The 20,808-nt window shown below is 58.6% G+C and overlaps 1 protein-coding gene across 1 annotated transcript; it reads left to right on the top strand.

Annotated features, from left to right (window-relative positions):
* The first annotated feature begins 2,729 nt into the window (after nucleotides 1-2,729).
* Nucleotides 2,730-20,167, top strand: RNF157 (ring finger protein 157). Its single transcript, XM_042884030.1, has 20 exons — nucleotides 2,730-2,871; nucleotides 6,194-6,312; nucleotides 9,883-9,971; nucleotides 10,352-10,498; nucleotides 10,944-11,061; nucleotides 11,351-11,417; nucleotides 11,583-11,626; nucleotides 11,816-11,863; nucleotides 11,951-12,022; nucleotides 12,175-12,334; nucleotides 12,509-12,657; nucleotides 12,933-13,174; nucleotides 13,252-13,360; nucleotides 13,580-13,691; nucleotides 13,804-13,988; nucleotides 14,090-14,152; nucleotides 14,237-14,285; nucleotides 15,729-15,839; nucleotides 18,643-18,683; nucleotides 19,038-20,167. The coding sequence occupies exons 1-19, from the start codon at nucleotides 2,784-2,786 to the stop codon at nucleotides 18,681-18,683; spliced, it is 2,013 nt and encodes a 670-aa protein (XP_042739964.1). The 5' UTR covers nucleotides 2,730-2,783; the 3' UTR covers nucleotides 19,038-20,167.
* Nucleotides 20,168-20,808: the final 641 nt, after the last annotated feature.

Below are 20,808 nucleotides of genomic sequence, written 5' to 3'. Positions count from 1 at the left end.
TCCCCCGGTGCCGCAGAACGGGGCCGCGGCCCACGCACAGGCTCTGGGTTTGGCCAAAGGGAGGGGGGACGGGCCCCCCCAATGATCCCCTAAGGGGTGTTTGGAGGGGGGGGGGGGGGGGGGGGGAGGGGCCCCTATAGGGCCGGCGGAGAGGGGGGGGTTCCGAAGGGGGGGTGCCCGTACCTCGAACTGCCAATGGGCCGCCTGCAGCAGCTGCTTGGCCTGGTCGGCGGCGCAGCCGGCCGCCAGCACGAACTGGTTGATCATCACCTGGTGCCGCAGCTCCTCCATGTTTACCGACATGGCGGGGCCGGCCCAACCCGGGGGGGCGGGGGGGGTGGCAGGGGGGACCCCCGCCGTGGGTGCCCGGAGCGCGCCCCGCGCCGCGCCGACACCGCGCGGGGTGGGGGTGGGGAGCGGCGGCGGCACCGGGACCTGGGTTGGGGGGGGGGTGGGCGGGGCGAAAGCAAAGCCACGCCCCCTCCTCCCCGCGCGCCGATTGGTCGCCTCCGCGCCTCCCGCCCCGACGGGCGTTGGGTTCGAATCTTCCAGCTGCTCCGCCGCTACGCCCCGCCCATCCGCTCGTTCATTGGTCGCCGCTTGTGTTTTGGCTGCAGACGGCGCTGCCGTTGGTCGTCGGTCTACGCGGAGGCGGGGCGATGGGGGAAAGGTGAGGAGCGCTCGCTGACTGGTCGGCTTTCGTTGGGCGTTTGTGACGCCACGTTCATTGAGCGGCGCGGCGGGGGGTCCCGGCGGAGCCCCGGGGCTGCGAACGGCGCCGTGCGGCCGGGGCTTCAAAGCGCTGCCTGGGCCCGCGGCTCTGCCCGCTGCCATCCCCGTCATGGGGTCCCAGACAGCCCCGGATGGTTCAGGGATGGTTGGGTGCGAAGGGCGCCTGGAAGGTTTTGGTTTAAAATATGTATATATATATTGGGGAAAAATAAAAGCTGGAAAGAGGCTTTGGAGATTGGGGGGCGATGGTGGGCAATGAGCAAAGTGAGGAGGGGGTGGGATGAGGACAGGAGTGGGATATGGACAGGGGTGAGGGTGGGGATGGGGTTGGATGAGATGGGATGGAGCAGGACGGGATGGGAACTGGTGCAGGTGATGCCTGCAGATCGGTGGAGGCTGCTTTTCCCTCCACAAATACCCGCAGCTCCTTTGAGGGCCGCACGTGAGCAACAGCTCTGGTGCCAGAGTTGAGCCCTAAGAGAGAGCTGTGGTCGCACGCAGCCCTGGGAGGCAGCTTACTGGTAGTATTTACAGGTGCCTTTTGGGGTTTAACGCTGTTTTCTCTTTGTGCATTGGATTTTGTCCCCTCTTCCCCACGTTGCTGCGGTTTATCGGGGCTGTCTGTGTGCCTGGGGCTGATACGGATGGGGCAGAGCAGAAGGGAAGCGGAGCTCGGCCCCGAGCTGTGCTGTCAGTGCCTGCACTCCTCGCTCCGCTGCGGCGCTGTCCTACAAAATCCTCTGCAGCAGAACGGCGCTGAAAAAAAAGCCGTGAGCCGTGCAGCCTGCATGCAGCAGCTCTGCGTGTAATGAGCGCTGCTTTATGGATCTTTATGGGGCTAACTTTGAGTTATTGTCTGCACTAAAGCCCTGCAGTCTGTTGTGTGCTGCTCATGACGTGCTGGCTCCATCTCACCCAGGTTCTCGTTCCTGCAGGGCTGTTGCTTGCTGGAAGAAGGCAGAGGAATGGGTCCAGGGATGGGTTTGACCCCACGGGGCCGCCCTGTGCAGAAATATGGGAGCTTTGAGGTCTGGGGGGGGCTTCTTTGTTCTGCATAACCTGAGTCAGGAGCTGACCTGCTTTCCTAAGCCTTGGGAGACGCACTGAGCCTCAGCTCCTTCTGTGCAACCATCTCCACCGATGGCAGGTGTTGGGTTCGGTGGGTGAGATCCAGGGTGGGGGCAGTGAGATGCAGTCAGGCATCCCCCCCACACACGCACACACATACTCTCACACTCTCTCTGTGCTTTGGCTTTTCTCAGCTGTGCTCAGGGCTGTGCTGCCAAGAAGCAGAGCACAGGGGGAGAGAGACATGCATGGCCCTGTGCAGGGGGGCACCAAGTGGGGAGCCCTGGGGAACGGCACTGCTGAGTAGCTGAGGACATCGGGGCAGTTCATCTGCCTCCCCGCACATCTCTGCTTTGGTATTTATAGCATTCATGTTATCAACTCAAATCAAAATCATGTGACGCTCCACTAACTTGCGCTGCAGGATTAATTCATCACCGGCGTTTTCAGCCTTCCCCCTCCAAAGGGAAAACCCGAAGGTGCTCAGTGCTCCCATCTGCTCTGTGCTGGGCACCCGAGGTGTGCTGCAGCTCAGGGTGCAAGAAAGGGGAGGTGGGGGGGGGGGGGGGGGCGGCACTCGGCTTTCCCCAGGGGACCCCCCAGGAGGGGGGAGCGGTCCACGTCGTCCCCATCCCTCCCTTCGGGGGTCTCTGGGGAGGGGGTGACTGCTGGGGTGCGGGTGGGAGGAGGGTGACATCAAGGGCAGGAGGTGCTGCCGGTGGGCACTTGGGGGGGTCCCTGCGGACGAGAGAGGGAGGCAAACGGGTCACACCGGGGATAGCGGTACCGCCGTGCCGTGCCGAGCCGAGCGGGCGGGGCGGATTGGCCCGGCCCGGCCCCGCATTGGCGCAGCGGCCCCGGCGCTAACGCGGAGGCGGTGCCGGGCGCGGCGCAGAGCGGGGGATGCTGCGGGCGGGGGCCGCCGCCGCTCAGCCCCGGTGCCGGTCCCGGGCCGGAGGGCGCCCATTGAGCCCGGCCCGGCCATGGGGGCTTTGACCAGCCGACAAAACGCAGGGGTGGAGGAGGTGGATATCCCCGCTAATTCCGTCTATAGGTACCCCCCGAAATCCGGTAAGCGGGGTGGGTGCCGGCTCTGCTCCGCGCTGGGGAGGGGGGACCAGGTGCGACCTTGTTCCGGTTATGGAAGGTTTCCCTTCACCCGCATCCTCGCTGGGGTCGGGATGCTCCTGTGCACCCCGACGCTTAGCCTGAAAGCCCTAAAATTATGGGGTTGGTGCTGGGAGACACGCAGGGGGCAGGGAAATCCCTGGGAACGTCCTTGGGGCTGCCCATTTCCAGGAGCCCCGTCGCTAACGCAGCTCCTACAACTTGCCTGAGTTGCCGCTAATTTAATTCCCTGATTATTTGTATATGGGATCTGAAAGCTGTCACTCTCTTTATAGCTCCTCACGGAGTTGCTTGCTGCTTGGGTTTAAATTCCCGGGAGGACGCAGGAAGATGAGGTGGGAGGGATTGGAAGGGAGCCCTCCTTCCCCTCTGCTCTGCCCCATATCAGCCCCCCAGCTCTGCCCGTCGAGCTCCTCTGCCCTCACCGAAGCCACAGCAGGGATGTCTGTGCCACCCTGAATCCGGCCCTGTCTCAAACCTTCTGTGTGACCTTGGAAAATTGGTCCCTCCCCTCTGTGCCTCGGTTGGATGGAGCTGGTGACCGGGGGGGGGGGGGGACCGTGTGTGTGTGTGTGTGTGTGTGTGTTTGTGTGTGTGTGTGTTTGTGTCCTGGGGGTCGCAGCAGGGGTGCTGTGTGTCTTCGGGGGACGCTGCAGAAATAGGATGGTGCCCAGGAGCACTATAGGAATTGCCACAGCATCCTTGTGGCACGGAATATTATTAATAGGTAACTATTTTGGTAGTTAATAGGATAACGGTAAATGCTCGGATCGTTAGCGCTGTGACAAATTACTTGCTAATTATGAATAAAGACCTCCTTAGGAAGAATCAGAGCCAGCGCAAACCCTACCCTGGTCATGAAATCTGCGCCTGGCTCTTCTCTGTTTGATTTGCACCTCTCAGCCCAGCTGAAGCAGGGCTGCACATCTGCTGGGGGCTCACTGGGGGCTGAGGCAGCTGACATTGTCAGCCCTGGGGCTTCCCCAGCTCCTGCTTCTGTGCAGTCCGAAGGCCTCCATCACCTTGATGCCAGCTGGAGCCAGACCAGCCCCTCTGTGGGTCTGGCAGGGGCCTGGAGCTCTGTGTGCATATCGGGTTTTTGTGCTGGGGAATGTTGTCCCTGCCCAATTCCGCCTAGCTGAGCATCCCTGGATGCATCTCAGCTGGAAGAGGACATCAGGCTGATGCTTACCCACAGCTTTCAGAAAGAAATTGAGGTTTTCAGGTGTGCTCAGTGGGGTTTCAGGTGTTCCCACTGGCAGAGCTGTGGGGCCGCATCCTTGGGGAGAGGGCAGGAGGTGCCCAGCTGACAGGAAGGGACGGGGCCATCTGCACTGCACGCAGGCTGGTGACTGCAGGAGATTAGGGCTGTCCTGCTTTTAATCTGAGAGGGATTTGCCTCTGGCACTGCTGGCAGCGATTGCATTGAGTGCTCGTGAAAGCAGCCACCAGCTTGGGGCTGGAGCAGTGCGAGGCTGTGGGGCACAGCCCTCTCTGTGGATGTGACTGCGGGGTGATGCTGCAGCCACTTCCTGTGCCCATCAGATTTTCCTTTTCTCCTCCTGGGGGTCTCCACCTCCTCTGGGCAGGGCACAGATAAGATTAGTTGAAGCTAATATTTTGAAGTGAAGGATGGGATTTGTTTTAGCGGCTCAAAACTGGCAGGGAGGTTGGAAAGGAGGATGATTGAGGGCTGTTTTATGGCTGTTCGGTCTGGGGATGGCTGCAGGGTCCCCAGGTTGGGCAGGTCCCTGGTTGCAGCCCCAGTCTCTGGTTGAGGCTGATGCTGACCCACAGGCTGGGGACAGGATGAAGGGGTCAACCTGGTGAGGACACCCCGTGTACCAGGGACACCCTGTGGGTTCCTGTGGCGGTGGGGTGAGGGCTGACACAGCAGATCCTCAGCTGGGGTTTGGTTTCTCCTCCCTCTCTGAAGCAAATTAAATTGAGAATGAAACAGCCCGCAGTGCGCAGCTCCTCACTGCCACTGGGGAAGCAGGGACACAGAAACACAGAAGCACCTGGCCGTGGGTCAGTGGTCTGGGGGGTTCCCATGGATCCCCCCCAAGGAGATGCTCAAGGAGAAAAGGGGCTGATAGCATTAGCAGCGTTGGCTGTGCCTGCACACATCCTGCAGCACGGTGCTGGCAGGCGTGTGGATGTGGTTTTGTTTGCTGGGATCACTGAGCAATTTGGTTTTATTCCTTTTAAGCAGCCACTCCATTCCCCTTGCACACAGCCGTTCCCACACGCTCTCTGGGCCTCTGAAGTTTAATATCTCATTAAAGCTGAGCTTTCCCTCGGCAATGTAACTGTCCTTGACAGGCTCTCCTTCCCCTGGGGCAGGTGTTGGGGAAGGGATTATAATTAGCCGATAATAAGAGGGCTTTCGCTGGAGAGGTGCTTCCCTGTCTGACGCGCCTGCAGTCGCTGGCTCCGTGCTGCTGGTGTCCCAATGGTTTATAGGGCAGAGCCTGGCACAACTCAGAGCTCAGCGCCTTCTGCTCAGCCTCCTTGCCGTGGGGAAAGCAAAATCGCCAGGTTTTTACCTCCTGCCTCTTTAATCTCTCTTGCTGCCGCTGATGGCTGCAGCACTCAGCCCATGTAAAATGTATGAGCCTGCTGTGAGGCTGCACTCCTGGAAGCAGCGAGGTCAGGGCTGCATCCCAGGAGCTGCCAAAGGGATGCTGAGGGATGCGGCTGTGCCCTGGGAGCCTGCAGCACCCAAAGGTGCTCTCAACCCCCAGTGTGGAAGTTGGGTGCAGCTTGGTCCTCACGGCTGATATGGGTTAAGGTTACACTGTAGGAGCCCCCAGCAAGCCATGATTGCAGCTATTGCACAGAGGCTGTGCTCTGCTTTTCAGCTTTCCTCTCACTGCCTGGATGCTTTCCTGCAGGTTTGAACACGGCATTTTTCCATCTCTTCTTATCCAAAGTCAACATCACAAAAAGCTCTGGATGGCTCCAGCCTCCTCCCCCCCTCCCAAGCTGTGTTTTGCTCTTGGGCTTTTTCACGTGGCCGCATCCTTCCTGTGGGAGCCACCTATAAATTATGCACGTGGAAAATGGGACCAGAACGCATCAATAATTGACGGTCGGCTTTTCCTATCTGGAGCACTGCAGCCCCATGTCCCCACTTCAGTGATGCGGCCTTGGGGACCAAACCACTCGGAGCCATCGGTGGCTTTGTGGTGGCGTTGCTGCCGAGGGCTCAGGAGCTCCGCGTGCCCCCCATGCTCAGCCACGCTCTGTGTTTCCTCCCCAGGGAGCTACTTTGCCAACCACTTCATCATGGGAGGCGAGAAGTTCGACTCAACGCACCCTGAGGGTTACCTCTTCGGCGAGAACAGCGACCTCAACTTCTTGGGGAACCGACCTGTGGTGGTAGGGATCAGTGGGAGTGGGCTCTGCCTGCTGTCTGTCTGTCCGCTCTCTATCCTGCACGAGGGCAGAGACAGCCAAGCGCTGGGGGTGGGCCCAGTGGATTCTCTGATGTCTAATATAAAGGCTGATCGCTTGCTGTCCCCCTGGGTCCCGATCCATGTCCCCTGTGGGGCTGTCTGTCCATCTGCAGGACTGGAAGTTACTGCCGTGTCCCTCCTCTCTGTGAGCTGGTGGATAGGATTGTGAGAGGCTGGGTGCCATCTCCCTTCAGTGCTGCTCTGCCGTTGCCCATTTCTCCTCTGCCCCTCTGCTCGGCCCTGCAGTGCTTTTTCTTCCAACTGCTGCTGGTAAATGAGTGCGGTTCAGCTCCTTCCCATGAGATGGAGGCAGTTTTGTGTTTGCTGCTTTGTGTTCATCTGAAGGGCAGCGGTAGCTGCAATGAGTAGTTTGGGCTCAAGATGTCCTTAGCTTCTGTGTTCTTCAAATCTGTGGGTCAGGCAGCAAAAACTTCAAGGTGAGGAATCTGATGGCACCAAAGCTTTGCTATTGAGTCCAGATGAGCTTGCCCACTCCAAACAGTGCAACTTTTGGATGTTTCTCTCTTTGCTGCCTGCTTACTCAGTAAGGAACGCTTGGCTTTCGTGCCCTTGCTCCAACAGGGAGTCAGGAGTAGCCTCAGTAAAAGCCTCAAAACTGCCCACCATGCAGTTCCAATGTCAGGAATCCCGACAGCAGACTGTCAGGAGCAGCAGGGAAGGCAAACTAACAGCTTGGAAACAGCAGAAAGAATTAATATAGCATTGCAAATGAAATCACATTGCTCAGGCTTAATTAGCGCCGGATGCGAGCGGCTGCGCTCTGCTCTGGGGCTGCTGTCCCCATGCATGGGGGGAGGTTTGGGGTCATGGGGTGTGCAAGGAGTGGGGCTCAGGGGGTGCTGCATGGCGCCTGGACGTGGCACTGGGGCAGAAACAACGTAGGTATCTCTGATGCTGCCTCCAATCCTTTTCTTGGATGCTATTTTGTGTTCTGGGCTGCTGTGACAGAGATGTGGTTGGGCTGGAAATGTAGGAGCACACCGATGCTTTTTGCTGGGGGTTTTATTTTGGGCTCCTTTGAAGTCCTGGAAGAGCTGAGAGCCTAATGTCTTGGAAACATTGTCCTAAATCCTCTCTAAGCTGTGCAGCTGGGGTGAACCGTTAAACATCACTGAGCTGCAGGGAGGCGCCGTGCTGCACATGGGGAGCTTTTGCAGAGATGCAGGGGATGGGGAGGGATCTCTGCAGAGTGATGAGATGAACACCGCCCGTGTGCACCTGCAGAAAAAACCTCAAGGAATATTTTTGAGGGTATTTTTTGACTTTAACAAAGATCAAACATCACTAAGGATGTGCGGACTGTGTTCTGAGAGAGAGCAGTGGTTGGAGCGAGGGTTTTTTTTCTGTTGTATTTCAGCTTGGCTTAAATCAAGGGGATTGAAAAACTCCTCTAAATGCCCTTTTTGTAATTAATGAAATTTTGCAAGCCAAATTCGCACCAAAAAACCCCCACTAAACTACCAAAAAGGGGCCCACATGTGGGTGTGAAGGAGCCCAACAGTGGCAACCAGTTTCTGTAGCAAGAAATTTGCCTGCGGCGCTTCCCCATTCTGCCCAGCCCAACCACCAGTGCCTGCCTGCAACCCCAAACTTGTGGGGGTGGCCAGAAGGGTCCCCACAAGGGCTGGATGGAGTGATGTACCCTGGGGCACGTGCTGGGTGCTCCTCCACCACCCATCCATGAGCGCTGTGCTGCGCCCATGGGTTCCCGACAGCCTCGTGGGGCCGTGGGATATTTTGAAGATGCCAAGGTGCAAATGAGCAGACAGGTTGGATTGCTTCGTGGTGGAAGAAGGATCGTGCAGTGGTGTAGGTCCAGTCCATGAGCTTCTCCTTGTGTGGGTCAGGGCTGTGGGTCATGCTTGGCTCACAGGCTTTTGCTTCCTTCCAGCCACACCACGCTATTCTGCCAGGGCCCGTGACTCGTTACAAATCTCATTAACTCCAGATTAATGACTCAGCAGCCCTTTTCTCCTCCCTCAAGGGAACGGAGAGCGTGGCAATTTCAAGGTGCCATGGATTAATCCTCAAAGCGTCCTGTGCCACCCACCTCCCATGCCTGGTCCTGCAGGCTGAGCCTGGATTCAGCCAGCCTGGATTCAGCCTGCCCGTGGCCATCAGGAGCAGAGCTGTGGGAACAAGAGGGACCGTCCTGCTGCCCCTGGGGTCCTGATGCTTGTGAGACCCTGCTGGCCATGGGGTCCTGCCCATCCCCTGCCCCACTGAGCTCTGCAGCCACATGGAAATCAGCAGTGACTTTCCCACATGAGGGCGCCTGGAACATGGAAAATGGGCATCGGGAGGGATGAGGAGACCCAAGCACTGAGGAGACCCAGGCAGCTCGGTTTGCTTTGGTCCCTGTCCCAAAGCACCAGTGAAACTCAAACCTCTTTGGCTTTTGCCCGTGTCTGCCATCTGTGCAGGCACTCGGGGCTCTCCTGGTGCTTGCTGTCCCCTTGGCATGCAGTGACAGCTCGTTGGTGAGCCAGACATTAATCCCAGCATAAGCTGCTCCAAGCTCCTGTCACTCCACATTTACAAAGTCCCCAGGGGAGGTGAGCCCACCTGGGAGACATCTGAAGAAGGGGCAGAAATGGGGAGAGATGCAGAGAGGTCCTTGTGTCCCTCCCAGTATCTCCCATCTTCCTTGGGTGGCTGCAGTGCCGAGAAGAGGGTGGGTATCCCCTCTCTGCAGCAGTGTTTCCCTGCAGGCTGCAGGTGACATGGGAAGCACGAGATCACCTTGGAGGGCTGTATGACACCTCTACATGCTCCCTCATAGCATTGCTGCCTGCACAGCCACCCTATCAGCTCCCAGTGTGGACACAGAGGGACCCCACAGCCCAAATCCTATCCATTGCTGGACAAAGGCAGGGGAATGTGTGTCTGTTCTTTGCTGCCAGACACAGAGATAGCTCCGAGCTCCCTCTGCCCAGCCTTGTCCATCAGCTCCGTGCCGCATCAGCAGGCTAAAAATACACAGCAGCTGCCTGCGGGGCTGGGGGGAGGCAGCCATGCACCTCGACCCTATTTCCCCTCATGCTACACCCATCCTGGTCCCCTGGAAAGCTGTCTCCTGCAGGGTGATGTCCCTGTTGCTGTACTGCTGTGTATTTGAGCGTGGATGTGTGGTCTGCTGAGGGGGGAGTGCTGGGATCTGTTTTAGCCCCACTGTGGATGGCTGGGGTATTTAAAGCCCCCATAGTCAGAAACGAGCCAAGTCCCAGTGAATGCAGCTATGTAAGAGAAGCAGACCGGGAGAGAACAGCCTCTGTGATATTGTGTCTGGTGGCTTTGGGGTTTGCAGGAGAAATGCTACCCTTCAGCACAGCTTTGCCCATCCTGGGGGCACATTGCTGTCCCACAGCACTGACTGGGGGCTGCTCTGGGGGCTTTGCAGGGCAGGGAGTGGCTTCACCATCACAGCATGAGCAGGGCTGCGGCCACGTAACTGTGTCTCTCTCATCCTCAGTTCCCTTACGCTGCTCCACCTCCTCAGGAACCCGTGAAGACCCTCCGGAGCCTGATCAACATCCGCAAGGACACGCTGCGCCTCGTCAAGTGAGCACCCCGGGATGGTCCCACCCCACTGCGTCACAGCGGAGGGGGCAGAGCCGTCCCCATCCCTGCACAGCCCTCCCTGCGGTCTTCATGGCTGCACTGGGCTGCATTAGGTCGCACCGGGCTGCACTGGGCCACCCTTGCAGCCTGGCAGGATTAAGCAGGGCTTAGCACTGCCTTTGAAGAGATTTGCTTTTTTCTTCCTTCCCCCACTTCTGCCAAAGTGAGGCTGAGGTTTGGGATTAGGGCTGAGAGAGCCTGCAGCACCCCTCCTCCTGCAGCCTTGCCCTTGGGTAGATCGCGCCCTTAGGGCAGTCAGTCCCTAAAAGCTGTTCGTTGGGTGGTGAGGGGACTTCGGTGACACCCTCTGTGCTCCCCAGGTGTTCGGAGGAGGTGAAGACCCCAGGGGAAGAGGTCAGCAAAGCCAAGGTGCACTACAACGTGGAGTTCACCTTCGACACGGACGCCCGCGTGGCCATAACCATCTACTACCAGGCCAGCGAGGAGTTCCACAACGGGGTGGCGAGGTGAGGAGCCCCAGCCTGACGTGCATCCTCTCAGCACAGTGTGACCCCCCAGCCGGGGACTGTGGCTCTGCTGGTGGGCTTGCTGCTCCCAGCAGCACCTCCTCTCCTTCTGGGAGCTGTGGCCATGCCGAGGCTGCAGGTGGGCTCCTCACCCCTGCGAGTCCATCCCCATCACTGGTCCCATATGGCCAAGGTTTCTGCAGCCACCGCATCCTTCAGCCCACTCTTGCTCCTATTCCTTCCGAGTTGGAGCTGAGACCATGCCCCATCCTATTCCTACCTGCCCTCTTGCCCCATGAATTATTTCAGCCCTTTTTAGGACTTCTTGCTCCAGCCCTCAGACACATCCAGCAGGGAAGCAGAGAACCAGTTCTGCTTGCTCCCCTATTCTCCATGAGCTGGAGGAGTGCAGGAGTGCTGACCCTTTCCTTTCTCCGAGGGACAGCTACGTCCCCAGGGACACCAGCCTGCAGTCGGAGACGGTGCACTACAAGCGGGGTGTGTGCCAGCAGTTCTGTGTGCCCTCCCACACTGTTGACCCCTCGGAATGGACCGAGGAGGAGGTAAGCACTGCCAGCCCATAGCGTGCCCTGCAGCAGTAGGGAAAGGGGTGGGTGTGTGAGCCTTGCAGTTCTAAACAGCTGTAGAAATGGCTCTAAAACACTGCTGGCTGCAGGCTGGCTGGGAGCCCCCACAGGAGCTCGTTTCCCTTGGTGTGATCACAGCCGGGGGGGGGGGGTTTGCAAGGCTTGGGGCTGCAGCTCAGCTGTTGGGAACTGCTCATTATGGATGGGACACGAAGCTTCTCTCCTTGCTGCTCCTGAGCGAGCTTTTCCTTCGGTCTGTTCACAGCTGGGCTTTGACCTGGACCGGGAAGTGTTCCCCATGGTGGTGCATGCAGTAGTGGATGAAGGCGATGGTGAGAGAGGGGAAATCCATTTTCCTTGCTGCCAAGGGCTGTGATGGCAGCACAGTCAAGCAGCTCCTGCCCTCATGCCATCCCCCTTCTCCTTGTGGGGACTCATCCTCTGTCCCGCCATGGCTCTCTGTGCCCTCAGCTTGCCTCCTCCTTGTGTCTTTGCAGAGCACGCCGGGCACAGCCATGTGCTGCTGGCAACCTTTGAGAAGGTGAGTGTGGGGTTGGCACCATCCTGCCCCCTCCCAGACCCTAGCCAGAAGAATCTGCTTGGCGCTCAGGAAGAGGCTTGGGCTGCTTTGGGGCCACTCAAGAAGGTGCAATGGGAGCAGGGGGCAGGCAGGCACTTGGGTGCACTGGGGCAATCCCAGGTGGGTCCACCTCTTTATTTTCTCCCCCAGCATACTGATGGCACTTTCTGCGTGAAGCCCCTCAAGCAGAAGCAAGTGGTGAGTGAACTGCAATGCTGGGGTGGTGTCCCTGGGGGAACTTGTCACACCGTGTCTCCATTCCTCACCTTCCCTGTGCACTTCCAGGTGGATGGGGTGAGCTACCTCCTGCAGGAGATCTACGGCATCGAGAACAAGTACAACACGCAGGACTCCAAGGTAGAGAGCTGTCAGCTGCAACCAGCTGCCCTGGGCCTTTCATTGCCCCTCTCCTACTCCTTTAGCGTGGCTCAGATCCCTCAGATGTGACCCTAACCCTGCTCCGTGCTGAAGACTCGGACCCAAATGACTCTTATCTCCCTGCCATGCAGGTCGCTGAGGATGAGGTGAGCGATAACAGCGCTGAGTGCGTCGTCTGCCTCTCGGATGTCCGTGACACCCTCATCCTGCCCTGCCGCCACCTCTGCCTCTGCAACACCTGCGCTGACACCCTGCGCTACCAGGCCAACAACTGCCCCATCTGCAGGCTGCGTAAGGGAGGAGCTCCCACCTTGGGAGAGGGTCCCTTTCTGGGTCCCACGGTTTCCCTGGGAGAGCCTTAGGCTCCAGAATGGGGTGGCTTTCATGGGCTTTTGAGCTCCTCTGGAATGCACCAGTCCCAGTTTTCAACCTGTCTCTCTTCCTCCCCTTTTTCCTCTTACCCAGCTTTCCGAGCCTTGCTTCAAATCCGAGCCATGAGGAAAAAGCTGGGGCCCCTCTCGCCCACCAGCTTCAACCCCATCATCTCCTCACAGACCTCTGACTCTGAAGAGCACTCAGTCAGCGCTCAGGAGAGCTTCGGGTGCCCCACCGGGGTGGGTTGGGAAGTGCTGGGGTTGGGAAAATGGAGGGGGGGCAGGGGTTTAGAAATGCAAGGTGGGAAACGCAAGCAAAAAACGCAGGCTGAAAAATTGCACAAAGTGTGGTAAGAGAAAGCATTGCCTGCCTTATGTAATAATGCCCGGTTGGTTGGAAAGACCACAGATTTGGGGCTTTCATGGGAGTTTGCCTGGTCTCCATTTTTGCGGTGGGGATGGAGGGGACAACGTCACAGCTGGGGGGGGCTCTCACCCCCTTTCTCCCTTCGCAGTCCTCAGAGAACATCCCCCCAGGCTATGAGGTGGTGTCGCTGCTCGAGGCCCTCAATGGGCCCCTGACTCCCTCACCGGGTGCAGGGCCGATGCGGATGCTTGGCGATGGCCCCCCAGGTGCAGGACCGCTGCCCTCCTACAGCAGCACCGGCCGCCTGCCCCCCCTGCGGGCCCTCTCACCCCTCGAGCGGCTCTCAGAATGTGCCCCACCGGGGCTCAAGCTGAAGAAAAGCCTTTCCAAGTGAGTAAGATGATGTGGGAGATGCAGGGGGAGCTGTGGGGGGAGCGACCCCTCTATCCTACTCTTCCATTCTGTAGGTCGGTATCCCAGAACTCCTCCATCCTGCCCGAAGAGGAGGATGAGAAGTCGTGTACTGAGTCAGAGCTGAGGGTCTGCAGGAGGAAATCCCCTGCCCGGCTGGAGGAGGTGAGCGTTCTGTGTGCCCCTGGGTGAGGAGGTTTGTGGTTTATCCTCTTGGGGACCACAGAGTCTGGATGTGGGTTTTTTTCCTTTCCTGGGCATCCTTTGGGTGAATACCCGAGAGATGTGGATCTGCACCGCCTTGGTGCCATCCCCAACAGCAAGTGGCTCTATCCCTTCCTAAAACGCCGCTCAAAGGCTCCCACCCACCGGCTCTTTTTCCAGGAGTGTGGCATGACACCAGAGAGTGAGAACCTCACGCTGTCCTCATCGGGAGCCATTGACCAGTCCTCGTGCACCGGGACCCCGCTGTCCTCCACCATCTCGTCTCCAGAAGGTACATGTGACAGATACCTCCATGTCCTCAGAGGGTTTGCACGGCCCTTGCTTCATGTCCCACTCCTCTTATTAGACCTCCTTTTAATTACCCGGTGCTGTGCTCCCTTCAGAAGCTGCCAGCAGCAGCCTGGCCCAGTCTGTCATGTCCATGGCCTCCTCCCAGAGCCAACACTCACAGATCAGCACCGACACTGTCTCCTCCATGTCCGGCTCCTACGTGGCCCCTGGCACAGAGGAAGAAGGGGACATGCTCCCCTCGCCTGCAGCCGCCAGTGCCACCGCCTCTGATGGAGAGGTACAGGGGGTGGCAGCCCTTGTGAGACGCCATTGCTTTTTTAAAAGAAAATGATTAATTTTATTTTATTCTTTTTTCCCCCTTCCCACTTGTTCCTGCAGTCGACACCTGTGGAGTCCCCAGATTTAAACTTTGTCAGCATCTCAGAGGAGCACGATGCTGAGGTACGGCGCGGCGCGGGGAGCCGGCACTCCCAGTGCTATGGGGTGCCCCATTGTGCTGACAGCCACTGCCTCTCTGTGCCGCAGGGCAATGACGTGCTGGAGGATGAGGATGTGTCACCCACACAGGAAGATGGTAAAAGGCCCAGATCGCTGTTTTTCCCCTCCGCTTTGTGTTCAGTATCACTGGCGGGGTGATGCTGTGCTGTCCTCAGTTCTCGTGTCACAGGGGAGAGCACCGGCTGCTTTGGAGGCACCGGGGCTGGGGGAGCGCTGGCACAGTGGAATTGCCCCTGGATGGGTCAGACACGAGCAGGATGGGGACAGCTGGGTGGCCATGGGGACCCTGGGGCACGTAGCAGGTGACGACTGGAGCTTAGGATGTGAATCCCTGCAGTGGGATAGGTGGCAGTGTGGAACCAGGTACCCAGTGGGGCACAGTGTCCCATGCAGGGGCTGTGCTGGGGGATGCAGCACCTGGGTGAGCAGCGGCTCCTCGAAGGCTGTCGGTGCAGGAAGGGTGATGCTCCTGCAGCCCCTCCATGGGATGCAGCTGGAGCTGCTTCCAGGGTGCCAAGTGAGAAAGTGTCTTTGAGAGGGTTTTTTTTTCCTTGCCAAGAAGGTCTCTCAGCATCTCTGAAAAACTCTCCCTTCACTATCCCTGTCTGTGCTGGTTTCCATAGGAAGGGGTTGCAAAACTGTTCCTTTTTGGGCTACTTTCCTCATTTTATTTCTGTTTGCTTGTCCTCGATGTGCTTTCACAAGTCAACATGTGCACACTGAAGGCTCCTCTTGCTTCCTCCCATGCACTCAAATAACCAAGGAAAGATGATGTTTCCCCCCTTCCTGACAGAAAGGCCCCCATTGTGCCCCCTCCTGTATTTGCAAGGCTCTTGATAACAAAAAGGCATCAGACCTCTTTCCCTTTCGATCTGGACTGCCAGCCAAGCTGAGAACCATGAGCCTGGCTGTCTTGCCATCAGCAAAAAGAGCAAAGCACATCCCTGTCTTGCAGGAAGGCTCTTGTTCTTGGTGAGGCCCAGGCAGGGAGAACATGGGGGTTGCTCCTGGCCTTTCCTAGCACCCCAGAAGCCAGCACCACCTTCCTCACGGGGAGCTCGGCTCAGCTATAAGCCAGCTTGATCAGGCACCAAGAATTAAGGCGTTCATGGGAAGTCTCCAGCTTTGGTGCCTTAGGATATGAACCCATGTGTGCTATCAGCAGTGCTGCCAGTGCCATTTGAGTTGCCCCTCTCCCCGCAGCTCTGCTGCCTGCATCCTATGGATGCACGTCACCCCAGAGCTGGTCACTTGTCATGTACCCGGTGCTAAGAAGCGGAGTTGCCTCTCTTGCCCCCCAAAACCTCCATGCCCCGTGCAAAGCTTGGCTATTCAGCTTCCTTCCATCCCCGCGGCTGCACTGACGGTGCCAGAGCAAGGGGCCTTGAGCCCTCAGCGCGAGGAAGGAGCAGCTCAGTGCTTTGTTTGCTTTGTTTGAAAGGAGGTGGGGAGAGGAAAATCCCCATGCCCCCCTCCCCACGTGCACCCCGCCGCGCTAACTGCGTTAACTCCCTTCCAGGCCCGAGGACAGGCGCTTTCCTCGGTCTGAGGTGTGACAATAACAATGACTTGAGCATCGCACACGTGAAAGCGCTGGACAATAAACTGTGCTCTGAGGCCTGCTTACCTGGTGAGTGGCCACTTGCTGAACATGAACTTGGGGTGGGGGGGGGTGCTTCCACTCCTCCCTGCATCGCCCCTGCCCTTCGGATCCCTTCATCTCCATCCCATCCATCTCCATCCCGTCCCTTCCTAGTGGTCCTCACAACCCGTTCTGCTGGCACATAACCACCCCTTGGTCTGGGTTTCCTCCCATCCCCACCACAGTGCCTGCAGATGTGCTTCACCGAGGGCTTTGTCCCATGGTTGCTGCCTGCTGGGACATTGCTCCTGGACAGGCTCCAGCCTCACCACAAATGGCTGCATGGCACAACCAGAGCCCACGGTGTGGTTTGCAGTATTTTGGGTCAGGACATGAAGCAGAGATGCTCCAACCTTGGCCAGGTGCTGCTGGATTGGGACGCTGAGCTGCCTGCCTTCCCTTCTCATCAGCCAGGGAGAGAAGGCTCTCCAGGTCCTGATGTCCTCCAGCACAGCCCCAAAGCTCCATCCCTCTTCTCCATCTTTTCACACTGTTTCTCCCCTCTCCTTCTTCCTTTCCTCTGTTTCTTTGCTCCTTCTCTCCATTCCTTTTCTCTCTTCTTTCTCCCCACCCCAGACTCCTCCGTCCATGTGAAAGTTCATGTTCACTCTGTGCCAACACGGTTTTCTCTGCCCGTGCTTGTGTCCCCTTCCTTGCCCAGAGTTGCTGAAAGGTGACAAATGTATTGACAACAAGGGCAGGGGACCTGCAGCTACAGCAGGCTCCTCTCCGTCAGCGCAGAGGGATACAAATGGGGGTAAAAAAGCCAAGAGGAGCCCTCTTGTTCAGCTCCGTGGCAATACATTTGTGGACAAACTGAAAGCAACTCTGCCCCTGCCTGTCACTTTAGGCAGGGTTGTTGGCAGGGGCTGAAGAAGGGGAAGGGGGGGGAGGGAGGTGAGAACTGCCTGGCCCCACTGGGTTGGGAATGCCCTTCCTTCCCCATCCCCTCTGGGAAAGCTTCCCACGCCACTGCCTTGCCACCCGGCTGCCCTGTTCCTGGTGGTTTCTGCTTGGGAGAAACACAGCGAGGCTCTTGCAGAGGAACAGGCACCTGCCACAGCTGCCCCACGTCCCTCCAGCAGCACCTGGCATCCCTCAGGTGCCCTTTTTGGTGTCGAAGCCATCCCTGAGTGCATCCCCCTCCGTCGTGCCGAGGGACGGAGAGCTTTGCAGCCCAAGCAGCCGCAGAGATGCTCTGGCAGCGAAGGATGAGGTCTCCATCCTTTGGTCCTTGCGTTTGCCTGGCAGCTGCTCTGCTTGCGAACCCTCTGTAGGCATTGCCTCTGGGGCTGATGGGAAGAGTGGGGAAGGGGCTGCCTGGACTGCAGTGCTGCAGGATGGCAGAGGGGACGGGAGCACAGCTGGAGGCATGCAGGGAAGGCAGGGGCTCTGCCTTGGGGGTTTGGAGAATGCAACTTGCTCCCTGCAGTCGGGGTGCTGTGGGGCAGGGGGTCACGGAATGAACTGGGATGGACCACGCTGGTCGTTTGCCAGTGGCCATCAGTGTTGGGCAATGTTGGTTTTGTTTGCTGGGAGCGGGGCAGCTGCTTCCTCACCCAGCCCCAGCTGCATTCAGCCTGCGCTCACCAGCCGGCTTTGCACCAGAGATAATCTGAGGCACAGCTTAATGTTCGTGGTGGTGGTGCTGGGCTGGTTTGGGTGCACTGGTGCCAGAGATTTGGAAGAGGTTGAAGGCTTTTAGCAGTGAACCAGGGCAGCGTTTCCCTCCTGACTCTGGAAGGCTCAGATGTGAGTGCGTCCACAGGACAGACACAAGCAGCAGGGATTTTTCCTTTGGAGTATCTTGAAAGCTTAGTATCATCCTGACCAGAGATGGTTTAGAGACTGGTTTAGCTGTGATTAGTTCGACGAGTTGTTTTTTACTCTCTCTGTAATGAATGAAGGTGCAGGACGTGGCTCATCGATGTGGAAATGCTTGTCCATCCCTAGCACTGTTGGGAAATCTTTCCAGATTTTCATCTGCTGGGAAAATGCTTTGGGAAGAGTCAAAATGCCACGTCCAGGGGGCTTAGGATGCAAAGTTTGAGACAAACCCACAGACCTGCGTCCCCAGGAAGGTTCCCTGGGGCAGAGCATCCTCAGGCTGCAGCACAGCCTCTGCTGGGACAAGGCACAGCAGGGATGGGTGCGTGGCTGTGTCCCCACATCCCGCTCCTGGCATTGTCCCTTGGGAGCCTTTCCAGGACGCCCTGCATTTGTACAGAGGCACCAGAGTGACTTATGCAATGTGAGCCCTTAATGCGATTGCTGTGTGTGTGTGTGTGGTCTTCTTTAATTACCCAGTCCCTCCAGGATCTGCAGCCTTGCCTTGTTCTTCAGCTCCAGCTCACAGTGTAAAGCCATTGGAAATCGCAGCCGTCACCTCCCAGACATCAGCATTCAGTGGGGACGTTGTTACTCCCTCTGACAAAGCCTTAGCCTAGGGGTGCCTCCGCACAGCCCCCGGGGCTGAGAGCTGCCCCAGGCATGGGGCTGAACCTCACCATGATGTGCTTTGTGGGTGCACCACGCGCTGGTTGTGGTGCAGGTGGTGGTGAGCACATCCCGAGCTGTGCCCATCCACGGGTGGAGGTGCTCCGTCGTCCCCAGCACGAAGCCCCGGGGTCACCATCTGTGACACCCCCAGTGCCCATCAGCAGGGCCTCCTTTTCCCATACCATCCCCATAGGGGAGCAGCCCCAGTGCCAGTTCCTTTGAGCTCCTGCGTGCCATGATGCCGTGCCTCTCACACTCACCATGTGCCTTCTGGTCTCTCCCTGCCGTATAGCTGCAGTGCCGGACTCCTGCCCCATTGACATTGAGGAATAGGTATGAGAGCTGGCGGTCCCCACGTGCCCTGGGTGACATCTCTTAGTGGGATGAGGGAGTAGGGGAGAGGTTTGGGTTGTTAAAATCCAGCCAGGCTGCACAGTGCTCCCCTCTTGCCCTATCCCATGTCAGGGAACCCACATCTCGCCCTGGAAAGAGACAGCCTGGTGGTGCTGGAATGGAAACCCCTGTCTGATGCAACATTCTAGCATGGGAACAAAGATTTGGGGTTTCCAACTAAACTGCCCACATTGGCAGCACCATGTCCCCCAGCACAGAGGGTCTCCGCTCCCCTGGGGGTGTTGGGGTGTAGCTCCAGGTGATCAGCCTCTAAACACCTGTTTTCTCTCCCAGGCCCAGAGGCAGCCAACACCAATGTGTGGCTCTCGTGCCCTCCCCCCTGGCATCAGCCACCCGGAGCAGGCAGCAGCCATGGGAGCCCTGCCCATGGGTGGGCTCAGCCTGGGGGACTCGCAGCCCCCTGTGATACACAGAGGGTCCCAGGCACTGCCACCTCCACCTTCAGCCATTGGAATGATGGTAACCTCGAATTTTCCTCCCTGTCTCCCACTGCAGGATGGCTGGCTGCTGTGTCACCTCAGAGCCCTCCATCGGCACCTTCCCTTCCCCTTTACACACCAAGGTTGGGCTGGGATCCTCCTCCTGCCCCATGTGGGGTCTTGGGGCATAGCCAGATGGCAGGAAAGTGTCCACGGTTGTGTGTTAAGGACGAGTGTCAGCATTAGCAGCCAAGGTTCACTCTGGTGACTGTGGTGGGAGGCTGGACCCCCCCGGGATGCTGACACATCCCTGTGCCGTGCCATGGGATGTCCCAGTGGTGGCGATGGAGCTCCCCCCCCCCCCTCCCCATCCCCTCTCTCCTCATGGGCAGCGTCTGGGTTCCCACAGGGTGGCTTGTGCCCAGGGATGGGGACAACACCTTGGGACATCACCAGTTTAACTTCACTGTCTTCCACCACACCACGAGCTCAGAGCTCGGGGCTGTGTCCTATCTCTGGAACAAGTGCCAAAATCGTCACCCAGTCGCCCTGCCCTGCTCTTAACATCACATAATGGAATAGCAGGGATGGACAGAGGGGAGGGGAGCTGCCCCCAGCCCTCCATCGCCATCCCTGCAGCCAGCGTTGGGCTGCACACGTGGGTTCTGCTCAGTGGGCAAGGAGGGCCCAGAGGGGTGTAGGGCTTCAACCGCACACCTTTGGGGACTTCAGCATCCCAACGCAGCCAGCTCAGAGCTGTGTGTGACTATGGGGAGGCAGCCGTTGCTCCGGAGGGTCCTGGCAGGTGAGCAGTGGGGTTTTCTGGCTGCAGCCCCGTGGTGTGGGTGAGGGCAGCCCTCCTTCCCCCACTCCTCCACCCATCAGGGATTTAAGAAAGAAAACAACCAGATTGCTGCTTCCGACTCTGCTTCCAGCATGTTATGGATTTGAAGAGTACGTTTAATAAAGGGTATCTTACGTCCATCGCAGTGTCCGCAGTCGCTGTGTGAGGGCGGGCGGTATCCCGGGGCTCAGTGGCTCTAACCCCAAACCCGGAGCCTTTCCCCGCTGCTTCTTTCCAGCTCCGCTCTCCCGGTCTGGACGGAGCTGATTTGGACCAACGCGACGCCCGAGTCCCCTCCAGCCCCCAACCGCGGGGCGAAGCGGCGGGTAACAGCTCCTCGCCATGGTGACGCGGCAGCCAATCAGAGAGCGCGAAGCTGTTTACGGGGCGGGGCGTCGCCGTGGCAACACGGGAAGCCTTGCGGAGCCGCTACTTAATGGCGGGCGCTGCGCTGCCGGCAAATCACGGCGGCGGGGCGGGCAGCGCCGGGGGCACAACTCGTCCCTAAAGGGGGGGAAAGCGGAGCCCGAGGCCGGGGGGTTTGTGTGCGTGGGGTTTTCTGTTTTGTTATCGGTTATTTTTTTCCTGGTTGGTGTTTCCAGAAGCTTCCTGCTCTCCCGTGAACTTTAGGAGCCGGGGCACGTCGCTGGGACGGGGTAAGGGGCAGAGCGGTGGGACGGGGCGGTGAGGGCGCGACGGGGCGGCTCGGACGGGGACATCGGCCGTGGGGCTGCACGGTTAGCGCACGGAGCGGGGGGGGGGGGGGGGGGGGGGGGGGGGG

The sequence above is a fragment of the Lagopus leucura genome, unplaced genomic scaffold (genome assembly GCF_019238085.1).
Source record: "Lagopus leucura isolate 7727_CA_CO unplaced genomic scaffold, USGS_WTPT01 Super-Scaffold_100040, whole genome shotgun sequence".
Classification (NCBI taxonomy): domain Eukaryota; kingdom Metazoa; phylum Chordata; class Aves; order Galliformes; family Phasianidae; genus Lagopus; species Lagopus leucura.
Note: the sequence above shows the minus strand (reverse complement) of the source record. Positions and strands in the feature narration are given on the sequence as shown.

What these genes read in the sequence shown, in the direction of transcription:
- RNF157 (XM_042884030.1), top strand. Translation starts at nt 2,784, where the DNA reads ATGGGGGCTTTGACCAGCCGACAAAACGCAGGGGTGGAGGAGGTGGAT. An exon ending in TGCTGGCAACCTTTGAGAAG is followed by an intron (nt 11,627 to 11,815) that starts GTGAGTGTGGGG and finishes TTTCTCCCCCAG; the next exon opens with CATACTGATGGCACTTTCTG. An exon ending in CCCCTGCCCGGCTGGAGGAG is followed by an intron (nt 13,361 to 13,579) that starts GTGAGCGTTCTG and finishes CTCTTTTTCCAG; the next exon opens with GAGTGTGGCATGACACCAGA.